This window comes from Ictalurus punctatus, chromosome 12 (genome assembly GCF_001660625.3).
Source record: "Ictalurus punctatus breed USDA103 chromosome 12, Coco_2.0, whole genome shotgun sequence".
NCBI lineage: Eukaryota > Metazoa > Chordata > Actinopteri > Siluriformes > Ictaluridae > Ictalurus > Ictalurus punctatus.
The window spans coordinates 26,241,175-26,266,551 of record NC_030427.2 but is presented as its reverse complement, the minus strand read 5'-3'; the positions used below and the strand labels follow the sequence as shown (position 1 = coordinate 26,266,551).

The 25,377-nt window shown below is 41.7% G+C and overlaps 2 protein-coding genes across 4 annotated transcripts in view; one reads left to right on the top strand and one right to left on the bottom strand.

Moving 5' to 3' along the window:
* Positions 1-1,034: 1,034 nt before the first annotated feature.
* cfap90 (cilia and flagella associated protein 90) lies at positions 1,035-6,018 on the top strand. Its single transcript, XM_017481546.3, has 3 exons — positions 1,035-1,232; positions 1,344-1,460; positions 5,436-6,018. Exons 1-3 carry the CDS (start codon positions 1,116-1,118, stop codon positions 5,610-5,612), a joined length of 411 nt encoding a protein of 136 aa, XP_017337035.1. The 5' UTR covers positions 1,035-1,115; the 3' UTR covers positions 5,613-6,018.
* Positions 6,019-6,027: 9 nt separating this feature from the next.
* adcy2b (adenylate cyclase 2b (brain)) overlaps positions 6,028-25,377 on the bottom strand; it is a 77,980-nt gene continuing 58,630 nt past the window's right edge. Inside the window, exons 16-25 of one of the 3 annotated variants that reach the window (XM_017481536.3) lie at positions 24,061-24,192; positions 23,339-23,452; positions 15,918-16,102; positions 13,455-13,539; positions 12,748-12,906; positions 12,410-12,556; positions 10,229-10,336; positions 9,834-9,948; positions 6,607-6,731; positions 6,028-6,244 (exon numbers count right to left, since the gene is read on the bottom strand). In XM_017481536.3, the coding sequence (XP_017337025.2) occupies positions 6,092-6,244; positions 6,607-6,731; positions 9,834-9,948; positions 10,229-10,336; positions 12,410-12,556; positions 12,748-12,906; positions 13,455-13,539; positions 15,918-16,102; positions 23,339-23,452; positions 24,061-24,192 (1,323 nt within the window). In that variant the 3' untranslated portion in view covers positions 6,028-6,091. The remainder of the gene's footprint in view (positions 6,245-6,606; positions 6,732-9,833; positions 9,949-10,228; positions 10,337-12,409; positions 12,557-12,747; positions 12,907-13,454; positions 13,540-15,917; positions 16,103-23,338; positions 23,453-24,060; positions 24,193-25,377) is intronic. The other 2 variants (XM_017481538.3, XM_017481539.3) reach the window with 2 other exon arrangements.

Sequence of the window (25,377 nt, the reverse complement as noted above, 5' to 3'; positions counted from 1 at the left end):
CTGTGGGACGTTCTGGACAAACAAGTCTGATCCATGGAGGCCCCACCTCGCAACTTACAGGACTTGCTGCTAGTGTCTTGGTGCCAGATACCACAGCACACCTTCAGAGGTCTTCTGGGGCTCATGTCTCGATGGGTCAGAGCTGTTTTGGTTGCACAAGGTGGACCTACACAATAATAGGCAGGTGCTTTTAAGGTTATCGCTGATCGGTCTGTTCACACGGTATTTTTTTTTGTTCTGTCCCGTTATGTAAACACCAAATCTAGGCAAAAATTCCTTGTATATGTGTGTGTGCTTGGTAACCCATTTTTCTACCTTCCTCATCCCACCAAGCCCCCTTCAGCCTGCCCACACACACACACACACACACACACACACACACACACACACACACACACACACACACAGAGGTAATGTTGTGAAATAATGTTATGAAGTGGCTAACCTAGTTTTTAAGTGACACTGGGAAGTAAGTACTCCATAAGCACTTTCTGAGCGCACTTCTGAAATGTCAAAACCAACAACAACAAAAGAACAGATTGTGTGTTTGTCATTAAGCGATGCAGTTATTGCATAAAAAAAAAACACAACAACAAAGAAGAAGCTATTTATAAAGATCTCGACTCCTCTTGTGATGGACTGAATAGGGGGCAGAAAATAAACCACAAGTCCAACTGATGGAGAATGAAAAGTGAATATCAAGAGCTGGGGGTTTTGCTGTGATTTTCATTTATATAAGAGGGATTAGAATTTTTTTATAAAGGATTTTAATCACACTTTTTTTTTGCCCTTATCCTCTTCAGAAACCTTAAAGCGCCAACAAACTGATCAGCAAATTACATCAAATATAATTATAGTCTTCTATTTTTGTTGTTGTTGGTTGGTTTGATTAGTCTGTAAACATAGGGTTTAAGTTCAAATCCCAAATGACTCCCTACCTCCGTACACTAGATATGCTCTAAAAGAACCGCGTTCCACCGTCACATATTTGAGTGCACTATATGTCCATTTGGAACGCGCCCCATCTGCGGCGCATGCGCGGTCCAAATTCTCGTATCCTAGCAACACAAAAGTAACATAATTTTCCGCTAGTCATTGCAACTTCGTCTTCGAAAATGGACGAACCGACTCAAACAGAGTCAAAACCACTTTCTACGCGGTCTGTGTTCAGCTTTATACCGCCGAGACGAAATGAACCGAAAGAGAGAAGATATTTCAACACGACTCCTAAGGTAGCACAGGCCAAAAGTTGAGAAACAAGCTGAAACTTTGGAACATTCTGTGCGCGTAGAGTTACAGCACTTTGTTTGTCATTGTAATATTTCCCCCCCTGTGAAATGTAGGCAGCAGAAAAGCATCTGTACGACTCCATATACCGGCGAGCTGAAGGATATGATATGAAGTTACACCGTGATGACCGAGAGCACGCCAACAGCCGTGGCTTGAACGTCCACACTGAGGTGAGCTCTCCTCCCTCACACATCCAACACTAACCCCCACTAACCCCGGGATAACTCCTTCCCCTGTCACCACTACAGACATTCCTCCCTCCCTCCCTTCCTTCCTTCCTTCCTTTCACATCACACAGGCCTCGAACCACACTCTGTTTAATACACAGTGGTGCTTGAAAGTTTGTGAACCCTTTACAATTTTCCATATTTCTGCAGAAAAAGGACCTAAAAGTAGATCAAGAGAACCCAATTAAACACATGAGAATAATAATATTTTGCACTTGATCATTTATTCTGTGAGGAAAATGATCCGATATTGCATGTCTGCGAGTGGGAAAAGTATGTGAATGTGCGTTCAGTATCTGGTGTGACCCGTTTGTGCAGCAATAGCTGCAACTAAACGTTTCCTGCACATCGGCTTGGAGGAGTTTTAACCCGTTCCTCAGTACAGAACAGATTCAACTCTGGGATGTTGGTGGGTTTCCTCACATGAACTGCTCACTTCAGGTTCTTCAACAACATTTCTATTGGATTAAGGTCAGGACTTTGACTTGGCCGTTCCAAATCATTAACTTTATTCATCTTTAAGCATTCTTTGGTAGAACGACTCGTGTGATTAGTAACTTTCTCTCGTGATTCAGTTCATGGACAAAAATCCTGACATTTTCCTGTAGAAATCGCTGGTATAATTGAGAATTCATTGTTCCATCAATAATGGCACGTTGTCCTGGCTCAGATGCAGAAAAACGGTCACAGACCGTGACACTACCACCACCATGTTTCACAGGTGGGATAAGGTTCTTATGCTGGAATGCAGTGTTTTTCTTTCTCCAAATATAACCCTTCTCATTCAAACCAAAAATTCTATTTTGGTCTCATCCTTCTACAAAATATTTTTCCAGTAGCGTTCTGGCTTGTCCATGTGATCTTTAGCAAACTGCAGACTGGCAGCAATGTTCTTTTTGGAGAGCAGTGACTTTCTCCTTGTAGCCCTGCCATGCACACCATTGTCGTTCAGTGTTCTCCTGATGGTGGACGCATGAACATTAACATTAGCCAATGTGAGACAGACCTCACATCACAGACAGACAGAGTGAGACACAGACACAGAGAGATAGTCAAACAGACGTGCACACAGAGAGAGAGAGAAATATAGACAGACACGGACAGAGAGGCTGAGAGAGAGAGAGAGACACACACACAGACACAGACTGTGAGACAGAGAGACAAACAGAAAGAGAGACACACAGACAGACAGAGAGGCTGAGAGAGAGAGATAGACACACAGACTGAGTAACAGAGGCTGAGAGAGAGAGAGACAGACACTCACACACACAGACAGAAACAGAGAGGCTGAGAGAGACACACACAGACTGAGAGATAGAGAGAGAGAGAGACAGACACACACAGACGGAGAGAGAGAGGCTGAGAGAGAGAGCGCGACACAGACACACACACACAGACTGAGAGACAGAGAGGCCAAGTGAGAGAGAGAGAAAGAGACAGACTGAGAGAGAGAGGCGGAGAGTGAGAGAGACAGATGTGGGAGGTAAATAGATTACAGTTGATTGTTCATGTTAATATCGCCACCAACACCATCACACTCATCTCCCAGATTGTGAACTATCCGAGTGGAGTCTCTGCCTAACTGGGTCGTATAACTGCATCACATTTCTCATTAAATGCTGAGTGAAAAAAAAAAAAAAACACGCTCTTGTGAAACCTGACTGTTTTCTCGTCTTGTAACTGCACTAGTGATTACGACGTCCCCTTGTGAGAGCAGCTCGACACAACCACTAACTTCTCACGGGAAGAACGTAACTACACCACCAACCGACAGTTGGCACCACAGTTACTAAACACACCAGCAGTATTTCAATATGAACACATCCACTCCGTTTCAGAGTGGAACTTGCCGTGCTGTTGCACGTCGCAGTTGCCGTGCTCTGTCCAGTGGATGAGTAATAACTCCAGTTCAGCAGGACATGTCCCTCATTCATTCAGAAGACCTACTGTACTGTAGATCAGTGTCATTTCTAGAGCACATTTCCCAACCTATTGTTTAGTGCTTATCTTTTTATTTTTATTTTTAAGGACACTTCAGTTTTTCTACAAATCCTTGAAGGCTTCATGACGGCCTTCTGCTTTCTTCCATGGATGTCAGATTTATCCCTGAGCATGATGGATCGAGAATTTAAAATCAATTCCCAGACGCGCGACCAGAAACCCGTGTTAACACTACTCTCATTTTACGTCTCGGACGTTACTGTATATTAAATATCAGTCTCATACACCGTGCCGTGCATAATTATTCACCCCCTCGAGCTTGTCAACATTTTTACTGTTATAACCCAGAACTGAAATGGAATTAAATATTTTGTTTTTTTTAACCATTTTTGATGTACACAATATTTCTAACATTTGAACACACGACAGTGTAATGCAGTTAAAGGTTAATGAAACAGAAAAGCAGACATTTGTTGGTTGTATAAATATTCACCGCATCGGGTCTGTACTCGGTAGAACCATGTTTGTCTGCAGTTACAGCCTGAGGAGGGTAGCAATGGTCTTGAATTTCCTTTATTTGTACACAATCGATCTGACTGTGGATTGTTGGAGCGCAAACTCTTTAGAGATGGTTTTGAGACCTCTTCCAGCCTGATGAGCTTCAACAACTCTTTTTCCGAGGTCCTCAGAAATCTCCTTTGTTCATACCATGATGCACTTCCACAAACATGCGTTGTGAAGATCAGACTCTGATAGAGCCGTGTTCTCTAAATAAAACACGGAGCTCATTCACATCTGATTGTGAGACCACCTGACTCTAATTTCACCTTCAGATTAACTGCTAATCCTAGAGAGTGGCATACTTTTGCCACTCATAGATATGTAATATTGGATCATTTTCCTCAATGTATAAATGACCAAGTATAACATTTTTGTCTCATTTGTTTAATTGGGTTCTCGTTGTCTACTTTGAGGACTTGTGTGAAAATCTGATGATGGTTTTGGGTCATATTTATGCAGATACTTAGAAAATTCTAAAGGGTTTGTAAAAAAAAAAAAAAATGAAGAGGATGTCGAAGATCTCAAAGAAGAATAACTTTATCACAGTGTGGCAGTGACTAAAAGTACATGAAGCACTTCAGGTTCGTCAGAGTCGAAGCGAACCCCGAACAATATCCACTCAGACGTTTTATACTGTGTTTCAAACCGGGTTTCCTGTACGTAATGTAAATGGAGTTTCACTCTAAATGTAAATTAAGGATCGCATTTGATGCGCTCGCTTTCCGTTCTAACAGTACGGCTGTCTTTACAGGTGTGACCCCCAAATGGTGAGGCGATAGGATTGTCGAGACGGATGTCTTTCTGAGTGATAATTACTGTCACGTAGCCCTTTGTTCAGGGATGGTTCTTGATGTCCGACTGCCGCTCACATGCTATAACTGTGCGAATGTCACTTTAGGTGGAATTATACACACATTGCTGAGACTCAGATAAATTGTCCCATTAGATAGTTCTGCCTTTTTGGGGAACAAGCTTATCCTAGCACAGTTCGGGGTGGAATCTGCTGAGAGGCAGTCTGTAATTTCTTACAGGGTTCGTAAACTTTCAAGCACCGCCGTACCCGATTATGCACAGTTTGTTTTGTATGTGTCAATTAAGTCAAAAAAAAATTTCATTCATTGAATTCATTCCATTTCTTCCAGATGTCGAGATGTAGTGTATTTGGAGCGAGAACAACAGCTCCTTCCTCCGTGCTCATTAATCAGCCGAGTAGTTAAATATCTGCTGAAAAACTAGAAAAATAGACTTCCCTTTTTAAGGAACTGTCACTCATCTAACACAGACGGGACCGTACTTTTATTCATTTATTTCTAGCTTGGAAATTCACTCTGTTTTCTCAACCTCAAGATCTGTTTTCCTTATACGATCGTTTCTCGCTCGGATTTGTAATTTTTATCTTTTGCAACCGTTTCCTAGGAATGCTCCAGACCCGTAGCCGTGCTCACCTCATCCGAATACGGCCGCCGGCCGCCGGCGCCGTCGTACACGTCGGACCGCCCGTTTGCCCGTGTTGCTCACATACGCGAGTTTTACAGGAAAAACGGCATTAGCAAATCAGTGGAGGAGGGCTACGGCTCTGTCTTTCCAGTCTGAGCAAAAAAAAAAAAAACAACCCCAAAAAACCCCAAGGAGCAGGTCTTAATAGCAGGTGCTTTTTTTTTTTTATTATTATTGTGATGATCATTGCAGCTGATAGAAATACAAATATTGCTCTTCATTTGTGGTGGTAATGAGTGTCAAGCTTTTTTTTTTATTCGCAAAAGCTTACATGTATAAATGGGACGCAGAGATGCTTATATAGAAAGTCTTTAATGGATAAGAAAATGGCGGCAACAAAACATGAACACAAACATTTGACAGACACCCATCTGTCCTTGTCTAAAATGACTGACACATACATACACACACACACACTAAGTCCATACAAATCCTTGGTGAGAAATGAAGTTCTGTTTAAAGTAGTTATTCTGGTTGAAATAAAGTTTGCTGTACAAACGTCCCTTTTGTATTGTGTGTGTGTATGTGTGTGTGTGTTTGTGAGAGAAGCACAAAGAAACAGCCAGATGAGACGGTCAAGGCATTACAGTCCCCTGTGATAAGGATCTGCTCATCTCAGTGTGCACAAAGAAAGTCTTCAGGTCACCTTTGCCCTTCACGTTGATGATCCCTCGACACGAGCACATGTAGCCCAGTGTCTGGAGGATCCGACTCGTTTCCTCGGTTACCTGCAATTTAACAATAACAACTCGGAGATCGATATAAATTAAAAACAAAACATGAATTACACGAATTATATCAACGTCTATATGTATATATGATGCTTTTATACTTCACTGGACGTCATGAGACGTTCATACACGAAGTGATTTACATTCAGAGGTTTGATCGACTCGCAGTGTCGATCATTTCAGCCAAAAAAAAGTTGGGCCGGGACAATTTTAACGGACGTTCTTACTGTTTATGGCGGGTTTCTTCTTCACGGCGACGAAATAAACGACAACACAACATAGAAGGCTAACATAAAAGCATGTCAAACGTAAAATGCTGCCATGACAGTGTAGTTTCTTTAGAGCAGAACAGAATGTACCTGGATTTTCCCAAGAACCCCAGTGCTTTCCATCCTGCTGGCCACGTTCACCGTGTTACCCCAGATATCATACTGCGGCTTTTGCGCTCCGATTACCCCCGCGATCACGGGGCCGTGGTTTATTCCTGATGACGACGACACACCACTTTATTAACCTTCTAGTTCTGTTTAGGATTATTAATAGATGTTGTGTAGCAGTACAATTTCAAGATACAGTTCTTATACCATAGCATGGTGGAATTCCTGAACCAGAACGCGCATTCATTTTCTATAACATCATGGCTGGGTTACGGAGCCCCGCACGTGATGTCCGGTTAAAACAAAACGATATATCGTGGCCACGAATTAAGCATTTGTTCCCACGACTTATGAATTAATACGTGAGCACATTTTATTCATTCGTTCCATCAGTTTTGGTAAATCGCGGCCTCGTTTTTACCAGTTCGTTTTTACCAGTACATTTTGAGAGCCAGATTGACCTAAAATGAGGAAACAAATTCATTATTATTATTATTAAAAAGTAATATTTTGTTTTTTTTTTGTTTTTTTTTACCCGCATGTCATGTGCGAGGTTCTGTAGCTTGGAGAGTAGTTGCGGCTATAATGTAAATGATAGGTGCACACATTATCGAGCTCGTTTTATTATCAGTTCCTACAGGATTTCGCAGATTTCGTTTGGTGATTGTTCCGGCCAAAAATGCTTGCTTTGGCTACGGCTTAAAAAAAAACAAACATTTGCGACGCAACGTGCCGAGGATTTTTTTTGTTCTTTTTTTTTTTTTTTTTTTTTGCTGGGAAACTACTCGAATTGGCGAGATTGCGATTTCTTTCGCAGTGATGTTCGGTGGTAAATGAGACCATTTAGTTGTACTCGTGTTTGACGCACGTGAATCGAAGAGGGCTTTGGACTGACGCGCGCCGTGATGACGTCACATGACTCGTCTCGTCCCAAATCGGCGGTGATTTTTTTAAAAACCGCAAGCTCCTCCGAATATTGCGGAGCGTGCTCGATTCCCTGCGATCGTCTCTGCGATCGCAAAATCCCGGAGGGACCGAAATACGTTAAAGTTCCTATAGTAACAGTTCACAGGGACTTCGTAATCTGCGTCTAATAATACATTTCAAATAAAAAAACTTTATATTACATATATTTTCGTATAACAAAGAAAAGAGTACGATCTCTGATGTGACTTGTTTTCTGGAAGATTTACGGAAGGAAAACTTTTCATGACACGGGAGAGTCTTTAAACCTTCCTCTTAATTTAACGGTATTTATGGAAACGGATCCATAAAAAAACTTTCCACTGCTCTGCCGTGCTCCTGACAGCCCCTGTGTGCAGGTGGGTGAGTAATAAGAGATGCAGGGAAATGTGACCGCAATTAAAAATCGCCGTTTTGCTTTCCGAATCGCAAAGCCCAGTTATTTTTATTTCAGTGATGTGAATATAATCTATGCATTGCGAAAAAAAAAAAAAAAGAGATCTCCCCTGTTGATTAGAGGTCTGATACCCAGCACATAAAGTTTCATTTTAGAATAGTCATGCTTACTTGTTCTACTCCCAGTAAAAAATTTAAATGGGTTATTTTGACCGGAACAGAACAAAACGGCTAAAGGACTTGGAGCTTTATACTGAGCTTTGATGATGCTTTGTGCCAGTGTACTGCAGTGCTATTAGTAGTATGGAGTGACTTGAGTTAAGTCTGATTACCCATCCTGCATCCTGAGAGGGCTTGATCCCTGAAAGCCTACAGCGGAATAGGCATCATTCACAGAGCAATGGTCAATGACAAGGTTCAATATACTATACATGTCCAAAAAGTCTTGGACACCTGACCATGGCACCCGTATGTGGTTCTTCATCAAACTGTTCCCACAAAGTCGGAAGCGCACAATTGTATAGGATGCCTTTGTATGCTGTAGTATAACAGTTTCCCAAACATGTTCCAGCATGACGATGCGCCTGTACACAAAGCGAGCTCCATGACGACACGGTGTGTTAAGGTTGGACTGGAAGATCTCGAGTGTCCTGCACAGAGCCCTGACCTCAACCCCACTGAACACCTTTGGGATGAACTGGAACTGGAGTCTCATCATCATCCCAACATCAGTATCTAATCTCATCCTCACTAACGCTCTTGTAGCTGAATGAACACTAATCCCGACAGCCACGAGCCAAAATCTAGTGGAAAACCTTCCCAGAAGAGTGTAGCGCATGATAACAGTAAAGGAGGACTAAATCCGGGATGGGATGTTCAACAAGCACATATAAGTGTGATGGACAGGTGTGCACATACTTTTGACTACATAGTGTATGTCACCCTTCTCCTTGTTGAGGCAAGTGCAAATTATAACATTGTTGAAGTAAGGAATAAAACATGAAAGGTTGTGCTGTTCTAGGAAAATATTCCGTGGCTCAACGTTGATTGTTTAGTCCTCTTGTACAACAGCGATATGCCATTTTAATTTAGTAATGAATGACACGTCACGCTTTTTAATTGTATACAGCTACAAGGTAAGGTTAAACTCGGTCCTTCCAGGATTTTGCGATCGCAGAAATGAACTCAGAATCAAGCAAACTCGAGCAGTATTCTGAGGAGCTCGCAATTTTTCAAAATCATCGCAGATTTTCCGCAGATCTGGGACAAGATGCGTCATGTGACGTCATCGCGGCGCGCATTCAGCCAAAACCCTTTTAGATTCGCGTACGTCGAACAAGAGTACAGCGAAAAGGTCTCATTTACCAACAAACATCGCTGCAAAAAAATTTGTGCGATTGCGATTTCTCTAACTCAACTAGTTTTCCGCAAAAAAAAAAGCAAACCGAATTAAAAAAAAAAAAAAAAAAAAGCCACAGCAAGTCAAGCGTTTTCGGCTGCAACAATCACAAAAATCAAAACAAAACAAAACAAGCACCAATTACCTCACCCCCACTCTCTCGGAGTTAATAGAAGAAAATAATGCAACTTGTCATAAATAAACATCAATGTTTATGTTTTTCTTTGTTAAATAACAACACATTTGTAAACACCCATTTATGATTAGCCTTAGATTATGTGGCATGTCTGCCAACGAGCTGTTACTATAGGAACAATAACAAATTAGACTGAGCGTGTTAATTGAAATTACAGCCGTAACTATCGGAGCTGTTCTAGAAAATGAATCCACACCTTCAGAGTGCTATTGTATAACCAGTCCACGCTTCTGCTTGGACCTTTCTCTTTCTTACCCACACGCAGCCTGAAGTCATTGAAGGAATGTTTATTAATAACATCAAGTTTCCCCACCAGAGCGAAGGCAAACTCGACCATTGTGCCAATGTGCATGTACTGCCGGTCATGGTCCTTAAAAACAGAACGAGATTCAAATTCAGATCTGAGATAAAAAGTACGAGAAGGATTTTCCTGTCTCTTCATATTTAGGAAAATCCTCGAAATGCTTTGGCAATATGGGTCTTCATATGATCATGCCAGTAAATAAATTCATTCCTAATGTTCCCTACGTTTGACGTCTTGAAGCAAACCAAAACAAAAAAAAGTTCAGCACCAAGGACAGCGGCACAAACCCCCACGAAAACAGAGGACAAAGAAATCTTTTTAAAAACGCTGAGAAATAAAAGCACACCTGTGCGTAATCCTGTCCAGGAGGAATGTTTAGTCCCGTAGCAGCCATGTAGGTGCTGCCAATCGTCTTTATCTTCTCCACTCCACTGAATTTGGGTTTGGACAGTAACTGGCAATGAGAGAGATTTGAAGTGGGAATTATAGGGACATGCATAATGGTTTTAGAAACATCCATCATTATTAGAAACAATATAACGACATACTATGGATAATAGATTGCAAATACATAACTGCCCCATAATTGCAGAAAGCCGTATGACATGAAGGGAACATAATTCCATGACGTTAACAGAGGGGAAAATAAGTTATTATAATGAAAAAATGTATGCTTTATAACAGCGGTAATCATTATTATAGCCACAGACCGAACTAAATGATACAGAATAGCAATTAAATAAGTAAAGCCTTTTTGGAACTTATTAATTGCTTGCTCTCGGTTCCTAATGAGACTCGAAACGGGTCCATGTTTGTAGGGTAAAGCCGTTAAGTCTACAGATAAAATAATAATAATAAAAAAAAACCCTTGTAAACACTGCTATTGTTAAATGTAAAACATAGAGTAAATATGTGGTGTGCTGCTAGTGCCTCATTGGTGATAAAGATTTTCCAGTTTTAGACTGGCTGTTCTAACATTTCTCAATTTCGCTAAACATTAAAAAAAAAAAAAAAAAAACCCCAAATCTTTCTTGTTTCACTTATCTTTATTAATAGCTGTTAATTTCACTCGGACATTACTCCAACGTAGGGCTGGACGGTTAATCGAAAAGTAATCGAAACCGAAATTCAGAACCTCTAACCGACGTAATTTCCCATTGTCGGTTATTTCGTTTTTTTTAATCCTGTCACTACTTTCCTCTTAAAAACATACTACCGCGTGTGTAGTCACGTGACTCCGCCCCGTCCAGTCAGCGGCATGGAAGTAACATGGAGGCGAACTCTAACACCGAGTCAGCTGAGCAACAGGCAGCTTGTAGAAAAGAAAAACGCAGTGTCCGTCGCTTGGATGCGTTTCAGCTTCGGTAAAGACGACGACACCGAACAAAATGATGTCAAATGTAAACGTTGCAGCGCCGAAAGGTATTACCGCCAACGTTACCGGATATGTACAGCACATGGCTCAAAAAGAGAGAGAGACTGACAAGCACCCAGCAACGAGTGCCTCCACAGAGCAGGTGTCGATAACACAGTCGTTTAAAAAATGCTACACAACATGAAAAGGATTCAAGAAGATGAAAAGACGCCAGTACTACACGGTGAAAGATATGGCTCCCATAGCTACATAGCTCCACGGCTCCATTCGCAAGCGTATTTTTCCCAGACTGCGCTGGCCAACATGTACAAAACCCGTCATAAAAAGGTAGCCGCTGAACTGAAGTCTGTTGAGCAATTTGCAGCCACATCTGATCTCTGCTCAAGTAGGACCATAGTTTATATATAGTTTAATAGTTTGTTTCCTTCAATTCTTTTCGAATCACAAAGATAAATGGTAAACTGGTAAATGGTCTGCACTTATATCCAAGGTGCTTTACACTGGGTCTCATTCACCCATTCTCACACAACAACGGTAGCAGAGCTGCCATGCAAGGCGCTAACTTGCCAGCGAGAGCAACTCGGGGTTCAGTGTCCTGCCCAAGGACAGTTCAGCATGTGGAGTCACGTGGGCCGGGAATCGAACCACCAACCCTACGATTAGTGGACGACCCGCTCTACCACCTGAGCCACAGCCGCCTTCAATTGAAACCGCCTGAGCCGATGCACGCTTTCATTAGAAAAAAAATCCCACCTTTAATAGTTGGCCATATTTACTGTACAAACCTTGTCAGTAAACGATGAGGGCAAAAATAAATAAATAAACAAATGAATAAATCGTTCATTAATTGTAATCGAGGTAAAATGTTCAATTAATCGAGATTGTGATTTTAGGTCATATCGCCCAGCCCTGCTCCAACACACGTTCTTATAATTAAAAAAAGTTTTTTTTTTTGTTGTTTTTGTTTTTTTTGCTTTCACAAAAATGTTTTAACGACATTAATACCAGCTTGTGGTTTTCGGAGCTCACCGATGGCAGCTCGACTCCACACTCCATTTCTCATGCGGTGCTTCAGAGCGTAATTGAAACTGAAAGCGACAGCAGCGAGATATACAGCGAGCACACCGGACGCGTGTCAACAGCATCCTGTACCTCATCAAAATCCGCTATAATCTCGTTGAGGAGCCTGAGACACTCCAGTCCCTCCTTGTTCACGTCCGACTCCGTGTAGAATTCCTTGAAGTCCGGGATGGAGGCGAACATGACACACACCAGATCGTACGACTGGTGGTAGAGATCCTGAAACCCCCCCCACCAAAAAAAACAACAACAACACGTCAGCTAGCATTAGCAAATGTGGGGAGGAGGGATGGGACAGGATGGCAATTCTTTTACGAGTTAGCAATCATGCAAAGTGCGTTTTCTTTCATCTCAGCTTGAAAGATATTATTTAGTAAATGCATGTTCTTGCATGTGGTGTCCTTACTCACCTCGTTCTTCCAGTTTCGAGCCAGGAAATGCTCCGCCACGTGGGCCGGAAGAACGTTCTCCAGCAGCACACGGTTCAGGTTCTCCATGGTCTCGATTTCCTCACACTCCCGTTTGAACTTGTTCTTCCACAGGAAGTCTAACCTACAGTAATATTCATTCTGTTACAAGAAAAATAGAGACAACTCAATACACACCCATTAATTCTATACAAGTACATTGGTGACCTTTCCTATATCAGGGCATCCTTGTGAACAAACTACATCAGACCTAGACTTGAAAAAGGTCAGTGGTGTAATTGGTGGTCGAGTTCTGCTGGTTCTGCACCAGAAGTCTGTTCCTGCCCTTTTTTAAATATATATATATATATATATATATATATATATATATATATTGGCCCTCCTCTCGTAATGTCATGACATTATGCCCTCTTTATATTGTTTGGCTTTGTGCAATAATGGAATAATTTGACGAGTAGCGTGACTAGACTCAGAAGATTGAATGCATCTGCTATGCCTCTGTATTACAGTTAACACATTGATGAGACTGTTACCATGGTTATGCTCATTTTGCAAAACAACAACACAAAAAACAAAAAAACAAAAAAAACAAAACAACACTACAATTCTAATAAGGGACATTTAGTTAAAGGGCTGTGATGAGTGGAAAGATGTCTTCATTAGTATGTTGTGTTAAAATGGTGACCCACCTGCCTCGCCAGCACAAGCAGAGTGATGAAGAAGATGAAGAGCGAGACAGAACCCATTGTCTTCAAGTCTTTCAGAACACCGGGTCTGGCACAATCAAAAAAAGAAAGAAATAAGCAGTGAGAGAGAGAGAGAGAGAGAGAGAGAGAGAGAGAGAGAGAGAGAGAGAGAGAGAGAGAAAAGGTGATCTTTTGTTCCAGCAGGTTGACTGAGGAGATAGATCTTTTCAACAGCACCTTGGGTGGGTTTTGATGGATGTGGGTTTATACGTGCCCCGGTCAACGGAGTAATATCAAAAGCACAAATCTACATAGGACTTTGCCGGATGCTGTCAGGCGTTGCTGAGTCATCAGGACAGAGAGTGCAGGAGAAAGGTAGAATGAAAGAGGTAAGAGAGAATGCACTCAGTGACGTCTTTCTCCTCAGAGAACCTGCTGGAACAAAGTTCCTCCAGAAAACAAGTCAGCTTAAGTTCAAAGGTATTTATTTACCTGTTAGTTTCACAATAAATGGCGTGTGGTTAATTATCTTAACCTCACACAGAAAATACCAGAGAACTCTAATCATCTCATAACTCATGTTTAATTGAGGTCATGTTATTCCATGAAAATAAACACCGACCACAAACAAAACTACAAGCCACCATTGCTGGCACACCTGCATTTAGTATGTTAGGCAACTCCCTTTTGCCAACATAACCACTGAGTCTTCTTAATAATCCATGATTAGATTGGAGAACACAGAGCGAGGAAACAGAGACAAAATCTCCACGAAAAGTTCTCTTCTGTGGACTCTTCTCTTCAGCTCATCCCACAGGCTTTTTAAAGGGGTTTAGGTTTGTCAAAAGTTTGATTCGGTGGTCAATGTACCACTTGTGTGTGGATTTGATTTGTACATTTGGGATCATTGTTCTGCTGGAAGATCCAACCATGAGCCAGTTGCAACTTCTCGGCAGAGGCAGTCGGATTTTCTTTAAAATCGTTTGCCAAGTCATGGAGTCCATGAGGAAAACAGCCTGATGGTATCACAGATCCTGTGTAACATCATGTGTAATAGTGGGGATAAGGGTTTATTTCTGTATAACCATCCTACTTTTTTTTTTTTTTACTCCAAACCCATCTTGAGTGTTGGTTGTCAAATATGTCTATTTTGGTCTCATGCGGGACAGTAAAAAGGATTTCGTCTGGCTTGCCTTTCAAACAGTTTGTAAATTTGCAGGCTTGGTGACCCCAAAATTCTACCACCCCTTGCCCATCTCCACCTGCCATACTTGGGAGAAATTGTTGTCTCTCTAACTGTAGTACTCTTAATAAGTACTACCCTAATAAGAATGTAAGGTGTGTAAACAGTGAGGACATAGAAAGTCTTCTGCAGCTGAAGGCAAAAGAGCAAAGTCACATTGTGTGTGTGTGTGTGTGTGTGTGTGTGTGTGTGTGTGTGTGCTTGTACAGTATATCACCTCTTTCCATCGGGAAATATGCTATGTTAGCCAACAACATGAGTCGTTTGAACTGATTGTTTCCCTGAAAAACACCAAAAGGGTAGTTTCTCTTAAACTGGCAACCACGAACTAGCAATACATGCAACAAAAGAGCTTTAAAGGGGTTTAAAATGGGTTCATAGGGGATTTTGTTTTAATTCAAAATTGTAGGTACTTTTCAGAGCACTTAGAAGTGCACTATTTAGGGTTTGGCTCCTTAGGAGTTTGTCTTAATTGGCGCTTGATTGAGTTTTTATTTATTTATTTATTTTTACTCTCTCTCTCTCTCTCTCTCTCTCTCTCTCTCTCTCTGTCTTCATTTAAATTCAATTCCCAATCCAGTTTTTTTCCTCCTTGAAAAGGCCGTAAAGTCTTAGAAACATCAGCCAACATTGAGCAGAGAGAGAAAGCTTTGTTCAGGATGTTTTGGTTTGTTTAAACCAAGCAATAGATTGGGGAGTCTGGAGGCAGTTTGTGGATTGTTCACTGCTGCATTGTCAGTGTTTATTCTAAAATTAAAATAAAATAAAATAAAATAAAAAAGACAGGTTCTGGAGCTGACTGTATTTAATATTGTACTTAATGTCTTGGAGTACAGGCCCACAACTGCATCACTGATCAGTTAGATGAGGTCTGCGCAGTAAAAACTACGAGTAAAGTAGGAAGAAATGGAGACAAACTGACAGAAGGAAATCAAACAGAATAAAAGAGTTTCCACATGTGGTCTGGCTTAACGGAGAGCTGTTTAAATGACTTGCACAGAACTCAACAGCTCTGCTGTCAATCATCTGAAAACAAATCAATTCAGTGCAATCTACACTAAGCCTGCGATCTCAACATCTGTCGCTCATAATCCTGAGACTTATTGAAGGTGCTGGGTTATTTCTGTTGCTACCTTGGTAAATTGCCAATATTCCATCTCCTGTGGGTGCGTGCGTGTGTGTGTGTGTGTGTGGGTGTCTGTGTGTGTGCGTGCGTGTGCTACCGGTCCAATGGCTGGGTCTTATAGAGGGCCATGCTGTACTCATCCAGCACTGCAGCGTGGGTCTGGAGTATGATGATGTTGTAGGCCACCACAGCAGCCAACATGATCACCATCTTCAGCTCGTAATTGATCCTCAGGAACACGGAACAGGAGACGAGGCCCAGGATGCAGCTGTAGATGAAGTACTGAAAGAGCAAAGACGACTTAATCAAGTTTTATTTCTGAAAATAAAGGACAAAGTGCAGTCATGAAAACTTTGGAGAAACTTGAGCTGAATAATGAGGTACTCAGCCAGATAGCTTAAGGAACGCAGTCAATTTACAAAGAGAGGATTTTTATTGAAGTGGAGTCCGAGGTGGTTTGATGTAGTTGGGTGTTCATCGTAAAGTAAAAGCTAACATGGTTAAAGAAATACTCAAGAGCGTTTCATCCTAATCTATATCCACCTTATCTACAGTCCATGTGAATAGAAAAGAAAACCTGTGTACTTAACTCACCATATATATATATATATTAGTAGTATAATTTTGGAAAACCCTTCACATTGTAAAATTTCCACCTATATACACTGATCAGCCATAACATTAAAACCACCTGCCTAATATCGTGTAGCTCCTGCTTGTGCCACCAAAACAGCTCTGACCCGTCGAGACATGGACTCCACAAGACCTCTGAAGGGGTGCTGTGGTTTCTGGGACCAAGACGTTATCAGCACATCCTTTACGTCCTGTAAGTTGCGAGGTCGGGCCTCCATGGATCGGACTGGTTTGTCCAGCACATCTTACAGATTCTCGATCGGATTGAGATCGGGGGAATTTGGAGGCCGAGTCAGAACCTTTGTCATGTTCCTCAAACACATTCCTGAACAATTTTTGCAGTGTGGCAGAGAGCTTTATCCTGCTCAAAAACGCCACTGCCATAAGGGAATACCGTTGCCATGAAGGCGTGTACTTGGTCTGCAGCAATGTTTAGGTAGTTCGGTCTACATGATGTAAAATAAAATATGATTCATCAGACCAGGCCATCTTCTTCCATTGCTCCATTGTCCACCCATTGTAGACGCTTTCGGCAATGGACAGGGGTCAGCATGGGCACTCTGACCAGTCTGCAGCTACGCAAGCTGCAATGCACTGTGCATTCTGACACCTGTCTATCCATATATCCAGCATGAACTTTACAGTGCTACAGTAGCTCTATTGGGGGATCGGACCAGACGGTCTAGCCTTAACCCCCCACACGCATCAATGAGTCTTGGGCGCCCGTGACCCTGTCACCGGTTCACCGATTCCGCCCTCGTTGGACCACTTTTGGTAGGTACAAACCACTGCATAATGGGAACACCCCTCAAGACCTGTTGTTTTGGAGATGCTCCGACCCACTCGTCTAGCCATCACAGTCTGGTCGCTCAGATCCTTACGCTTGCCCATTTTTCCTGCTTCCAACTGTTCACTTCCCGCCTGATCTATCCCACCCCATGACAGGTGACACTGTAACGAGATAATCAATGTTATTCACTCCACCTTTCAGTGGTTTTAATGTTATGGCTGATCGGCTGTATAGTTCTGAAATCTTTCCGGAACTGAAATGTGTTTCTGAACTGAAAATGGCCGTTTGCTGCAATTCCACCATGACTTTCTAATCACACTACATCTGAACCCATTCACAACAACGCAGTATTCAAGGACTCCCCATTCACATCTACTCTGCCAAGTAATGTTCAGTGTACACGTACGTTAACTTGCCAAGCCTGGATTTGTGTGTACTGATATTCTGGTTTCGACCTTGCCTTGATCTGTGCCCTTGTGTCTTTGGGATTCTTCCCTGAAATCGATGATTGTTTATCGCCTCACCCTTCCTGCTCTGTAGATCATGCTAAATGAATCCAACACTGCTTTTATGGACTTATGTTGACTACGCTGATACCATCTAACCACAAGTTCATCCCTCTGAAAAAGCAGTGCCGTAGCTGAAAAGACAAATTACACAGATTTATATCTTAATGTGCAAATTCTGTACCTTTGACTGAGGAATTCATTTAAAAAGTGTTTATCATGATCCTATATATATATATTTTTTTTTACTAAACTTGTACAAGTTTTTCGGTTCTTTCCTCAGTGTATACCCCGTTGATTTTTGCACGTGTTGCGTTGCCGTGACGACTCTAATAGCTGAGTATATTTATTTCCATAGCTTGTATAGAAAACAGTTCTGCCGTGAATGTTTACTCTTATTGAGCTGCAGCTTTTCAAAGCAGATGGAAAATGGGGTCACGCTTCTTTCATGCCCCCATAAAAACCCTCGTATGGACAGTTTTAAGAAAAAACTCATTTTAGATTCACCCTCAGAATAAATAATATATTTCTTACAAAAATAAGAACAAAAAACGATTAATTCCACCCCTGACCGTCATCAGTGTCACGCCGAAACAAAATGCATTTGTGATTTTAATATCAAACGGCTTAACGAGAATAATGCAGTATAACTCATGGCCAAACAGGCATATTAATTAATTATTTTTTAAATTTTAAATAATCTGAGAGCACATGAAGGGTTGAACGAATATATCCTCATTAGTCACCACTTACCAGTTGCTTTTAAACTGAAAAAACACATCAATGCGCTCTGCTGAGAAACTTTTCATAACGCACTGTTATTCAGCATTGATATGAGCTTTATGTTCATCAAAAACCATTAAACCATCGGTGAAGCATGACTAGGATGTGACTTTGAGAATTAAACACTGATTCGTGAAGAGAATTTGATCACTGATGAGGAATCGTTAACTCATAACGATAGAAATATAAAGAGCTTTATAAATGAAGCAAATAAGTATGGGGAATCATTTACGCAAAGGAAGGATGAAATGCAATGAACGGTTGAAGAAAAAGAAAAAAAAAAATGAAGTCATGCGGACAGAATGCTGAAACATCTAAAAGGTGCAACGCTGCTCATTTTTGTTCTGTCCTAAAACACGGTCATCTGTCTCGTCTCTGCTGGGCTACAGCAATAATCCTGAAGGTTCTAGGGACGTCAGAGGACTGGAGCTGAAAGCTCTCTCAGCAGTTTTTCTGCCCATAAAAACAAACCCACTTTGGGATTTGAAGTATTACTGAGTTTCTAATGCTGTCAGTCCTATATGGTATAGGATTGGATGTAGCTTTGTCTTTCACTTTCGCTGTGAGTTGTTGATGATTCATCTCCTGTTGCCTCAAATGGCCAGCGTGTGTATACGTTCTACAGCTACAGGAAAAGTAAACAATTGTCCATACCCGGAGGAGGCAGTATCCTGTGTTCATTTCTTTATTTAGGTGAAACCTGAAAGAAACCAGGCTGTGTCCGAATATCCCTACTAAACTACTATACAGTAAGAGAAAAGTAGTACGCCAAGGGAGTAGTACGTCTGTATATATTCACAGTATTCATAAAACAGTAGGCGAGAAAAACCTATTGCTTCTGCCGAGGAAGCAATGCACACTGCACTATCCCATAATGCAATGGGACTGGTGCGGAAGAGCCTGTCAGAATAAAAAAATGGCGAAAGGCACCACGTCGGCTCTTTTTACGTCGTAGATCACGTGACGATGCCAGCATGGCTGATGTAGTACATCCAAATTGGATGCATGTTACACACTTATACTAATTGGGCACGTACTGCATCAACAGGCAAGCAGTAGGTACTGAATCGAAAGCAGCAGTTACTGAATCGAATGCAGTAGGTACTGAATCGAAAGCAGCAGGTACTGAATCGAATGCAGTAGGTACTGAATCGAAAGCAGCAGTTACTGAATCGAAAGCAGCAGGTACTGAATCGAAAGCAGCAGGTACTGAATCGAATGCATTAGGTACTGAATCGAATGCAGCAGGTATTGAATCGAATGCAGTAGGTACTGAATCAAATGCAGTAGGTACTGAATCGAAAGCAGCAGGTACTGAATCGAATGCAGTAGATACTGAATCGAAAGTATCACGTGACGATGCCAGCATGGCTGATGTAGTACATCCAAATTGGATGCATGTTACACACTTATACTAATTGGGCACGTACTGCATCAACAGGCAAGCAGTAGGTACTGAATCGAAAGCAGCAGTTACTGAATCGAATGCAGTAGGTACTGAATCGAAAGCAGCAGGTACTGAATCGAATGCAGTAGGTACTGAATCGAAAGCAGCAGTTACTGAATCGAAAGCAGCAGGTACTGAATCGAAAGCAGCAGGTACTCAATCGAATTCAGTAGATACTGAATCGAAAGTAGTAAGTACTGAATCGAAAGCAGCAGGTACTGAATCGAATGCAGCAGGTACTGAATCGAATGCAGTAGGTACTCAATCGAAAGCAGCAGGTACTGAATCGAATGCAGTAGGTACTGAATCGAAAGCAGCAGTTACTGAATCGAAAGCAGCAGGTACTGAATCGAAAGCAGCAGGTACTGAATCGAATGCAGTAGGTACTGAATCGAAAGCAGCAGTTACTGAATCGAAAGCAGCAGTTACTGAATCGAAAGCAGCAGGTACTGAATCGAAAGCAGCAGGTACTGAATCGAATGCATTAGGTACTGAATCGAATGCAGCAGGTATTGAATCGAATGCAGTAGGTACTGAATCAAATGCAGTAGGTACTGAATCGAAAGCAGCAGGTACTGAATCGAATGCAGTAGATACTGAATCGAAAGTAGTAAGTACTGAATCGAAAGCAGTAGGTACTGAATCGAAAGCAGCAGTAACTGAATCGAAAGCAGCAGGTACTGAATCGAAAGCAGCAGGTACTGAATCGAATGCAGTAGATACTGAATCGAAAGCAGCAGGTACTGAATCGAAAGCAGCAGGTACTGAATCGAATGCAGTAGGTACTGAATCGAAAGCAGCAGGTACTGAATCGAATGCAGCAGGTACTGAATCGAATGCAGTAGGTACCGAATCGAATGCAGTAGGTACTGAATCGAATGCAGTAGGTACTGAATCGAAAGCAGTAGGTACTGTCACAGTATGCAATTTCAAAAGCAGCCCCAGTATCTCAGAAAAATCCTCTCGCATATTAATACAGTATATACACGTTCTACTACACTAACATTAATGTACAGTGCACTGCTGTACTGATACACCACCAATCAACATTAGTGTTAATAGTGGCATACTTTTTCAGGCAATTTTTTTTCAGCAAAACACCCCAAAGAATATTTGGTGAACCCTGTCCCGGACAAAATCACAGCACAGAGTCTCTCTATATAACATCTCGAGAATTTCTGACCCTTGTCCATGCAAAATATTACAAGCTCCTTTATACTCTTAGGTTCGTTCATGTAGTCTGTCCTCTTCGATTCAGACCAGAACATATTCATAGAATTCAAATCTGTGGACCTAGATGGCCATTTGGATGTATGCTTGATTGAAAGATCCATATATGTCCAAGTCATAACCTCTTGGCAGAGGCAACCAGCTTTTGGGCCGAAATGTCCTGGTACATATCAGATTTCATGATGCCGTCAGAGTCTCTGGACCACCAGTGACAAAACGGCCCCAAATAATCACTGATCCACCACAATACACTACCAATCAAAAGTTTCTTAAAGGCATTTTAATAAAAGCTTAATAAATTAGAACGTTTGTTTCCAAGACAAATGCACATAGTAAAGTTAATGGCTATGTATCATTCATTTCTGAATCAAAATGTATTGTTAAGAAGTAGTTCTTACTTTAAAAAAACAAAACAAAAACCCAACAGAATATTCCCCCAAACCAGTAGTTTTCAATTTAGGAGAAGCAGTGAGGAACTCGGGCTGTTTGGGAAGTTTAAGAAACACCTCCTGGGTGAAGCTCCACATGAAGCTGGTTGAGAAGATACCAAAAGTGCACGAAGAATACTGTACCGAATTTCAAATATGAAATACAGTTTGATTTGGTTAACACTTAAGTGCTGTTTAATTCCATATGCATAATTTTATACTGATAAATATGGTTATTATTCTAAAATAGAAATATGAAAAAGAAAACCATTCTAAGGTGTTACCAAACTTTTGTCTTATAGTGTAATTTATGGTCAGGATTTTTGTTGTTGTTGTTGTTGTTCTTGGTAAATGGTATGTACTTATACAGCGCATTTTTAACCTTAGCGGTTCCAAAGTACTTTCCACTGGTTCTCTTTCACCCATTCTCTCTCTCTCTCTCACACACACACACACACCAATGGTAGCATAGCTGCCATGCAAGGCGCTAACTTGCCATCGGGAGCAACTCGGGGTTCAGTGTCTTGCCCGAGGACTCTTCGGCATGTGGAGTTCTTGTATGCAGCCTGCTCCCCCCCCCTCACCAAACTAGTGATGGTTTTGGTCTCATGTAACCACATTATTCCAGATGCAGTTCCAATGAAGCTTGGTGAAGTTCTGGAGCTGCATGTTGTTACGGAGGTGAAATCTAATAGCTGTCTTTGAAACTGTGACGTTTGGGATCTTTTGTTCTCCCTCACCGTCCTGCTCACTCTACTACTGATTGGGTGTTCAAAGCATCCTTCTACTGTTCCGGTTGTATTCCGGCCCTGGTTTGAGTAAACGATATTTTTAAATGCGTATGTATTTCTTATATCCACTTACTCGGGTCAACAACCATCGGTCTCTTTTGAGTTAAAAGCTCTTCCGTGAAGGCTGCCGGAGAGGCTTTTTAAGTGTCTGTATCCTTTTCCCTCGTATCTGGTTGTTCTACTTTGTAGAAGATTTATACAATTTGATGAAGGTTAAAAGGATCAGGAACGTGTTTCAGAGATACCGTGTGAACGTAAGCCGATCATCAAAACAGTGTTTAAGAACAGTATTACTCAGGGCATGTTTGGTATCACCTTTATCCATATTTCATGGTGAAGGATGTAGTGATATCATAAATATATGTAATATAGGTATAACCGTTTCCTTTTGATCCCACGGACCCTTTCGCAGGAATTTAATCGGCGTACAGTTCCGTAGGGTGAGCGAATCAGCCGGGGGTCCATCTTGCCATAAAACAATCATTCCTGTTTGGTATCTTGCTCACTATACATTTCAAAGAGGCTCAGGGGTATAAGAGGATATACATGGAAGAACCCAGGGTTGGCTTGTAACATCAAGGAAGGAGCTTAATACATCAGAAGTGCGTTTTCCCCATCACGGCTTCAACATCACGTATCCTATGTCGGCGACTCAAATCAACACTCTTCGAATGTAAGTCACATCCGCGTCTATTTTACAGTACGTATACCTTCGTTTGTAATTTAGTTGAATGAATTCATTTTCCATTTCTATCTTTGAAATATTCAGTGGTTCTTCCATACCAAGTACGTTGCATTAAAAGTGCATGACTGTATTTATTTTCGATGGTTATTAGTAATAGTTTCAATAGTTAGCAATATTTTAGCCCTACAACATCCGGAGTGTCTTTATGAGGAGCGAGTAACTCACGGGCAGGTAGAACTTGTCTGACGAATGAGTGGTTTGGCCATAAACACCGTAGAAGGTCTCATTGGAGATGTTCGATGCAGCCGCTGTTGTCATCTTCTCGTCTTCTAGGAAGAACTGGGCACCAAGAAGTGGAGAGAACACGTCACATTTTTCTAGATGGTTTTCTACAACACTTTTAAAAGCACTAATTCTGCACAAGACCGACCGCAGTCATGCTATTCCTTTGTTAGGAATAGCATTACCAGAACAAACACCACTATTACATTTATTTAACAAGTTAACTCTATTATGTAGTAAATAAGGACATCTAAGATGGAGTGATAACGTCACGTTAACTTCAGAATCGTGTTAACTTCGCTATCGGGATTATAACAGGAACACTTCGATGACTCCGCTGGGTTATTATTATTATTATTATTATTATTATTATTATTATCATTATTCTGACCTGCTTAAGCTGCTTGTTTTGCACCGTCTTTTATGTGCTAAAGAACTGAACAGAAGCAGCAGCAGCTGAACTGCACTTGACGGCTGATCACTAACAGCTCTAAGGCATTACCGTTCCTCCAGGGTTTTTCTGAGCAGCTGACTCACAGCGCCTTAACATGTGCGATGGTGGTGTAAGTGCAAATAGATGGAATATCATGGTCCCCAGCGCACTCAGACCTCACCACGTGAAATCAGAGACCTCGGATAAGCCCTCCGGCGGTCACGACACTCACCATGTTGAAGACGGCCATGACGAGGATGAGCACGGTGGTTGCCATGGTGAGGACGAGCCGGACGCAGGGCTTGTTGGCGCTGAGCAAGGACGAGCTCGGGAGGAGAGAGCAGGAGGTCACGCGACCCGATCGCTACGGCAACAAGGAAACACGTCTGAACTCCAAACTAATGTCATTAGCATATTTGCTCCTCGGCTAAACACCAAGGTTACTAAATGTCAGCTGTAACAGTGTGCATATTTGGAAGATCAGAAAAGACGTCCACGGTTACCAGAAGTCCTGAAACGACACGATAGAAAGCAGAACATCCTGAAAATCGTGATCTAAACGCCAAACGCCAATATGAGACTTTTCACACATCTCTCACGTCGAATTATAAATGCGATTCAGAAAGTTTTATAATCAGATGCCGATCTGTGCACAAGGGATTTGGTTCTATTTCTGTAAAAAAAAAAGAAAGAAATTAAATAAATAATTTAAATAAATAAATCTGGTCTAGTTTCACTACCCTGGGACACGCTGGCCTTTTTCCTCCCCTTTTATGCATTTGATGTTGTGTCATGTTTGACAGGGCACTGCTAACACCGCACTCCGACCATCTGTTCGTGTCTGAAGCTCTCCGTTCACAGTGCGAGTATAACGAGGCTCTTCAGAGCATCACAGACACGGAGAGCAGGAACACAACGAAGATCTATTCACCTGGGACGTTCATCGAGTTACTCGCTTGAGTTTCGACAGATTTGGTTCACAGAAGCGCAGCCACAGTTGGGGGGGGTGGGGTGGGGGGACATTAATAAAGTAAATCAGAGAAGTGCGAAATAAAGAGACGAGATGTGCAGAAATGCAACAGAGTGCTTGTTTTTAGCTGGATGGAAAAGAAAGAAAGAACGAAAGCATCAACCTTCATGACAAGCTCGTTTTCCCCATGGAGCCAGGTTCTTTTTCTTTTTGACTCGTGCTGGTTATAAGTCAAACAATATATATTGTGCGATATATATTTTTAGCAGTTATGATTTTGGACTTTCGAAGGGGTAGATTTTTGTCATTGGACTGGTTTTTCTTAATATCCTTATTACTGCAAGCTCACTTTGAAGAATGGACGTTCCATGCTACATGAGAATGGACATGTTTCCCGGAAGACAAAATAATAACAATTTACACACGATCACCCCGTTCAAAAGTTTACACCCCTCTCTGGTTCTTAATGTATTAATCGTGTTGCCTTCTTGAGCGTCGGTGAACGTTCGCGCCTTTCGTGATAGTCGTGTACGAGTCTCTCAGTCGTCCTCGGGGTGAGAAGACGGATCTCGACATCAT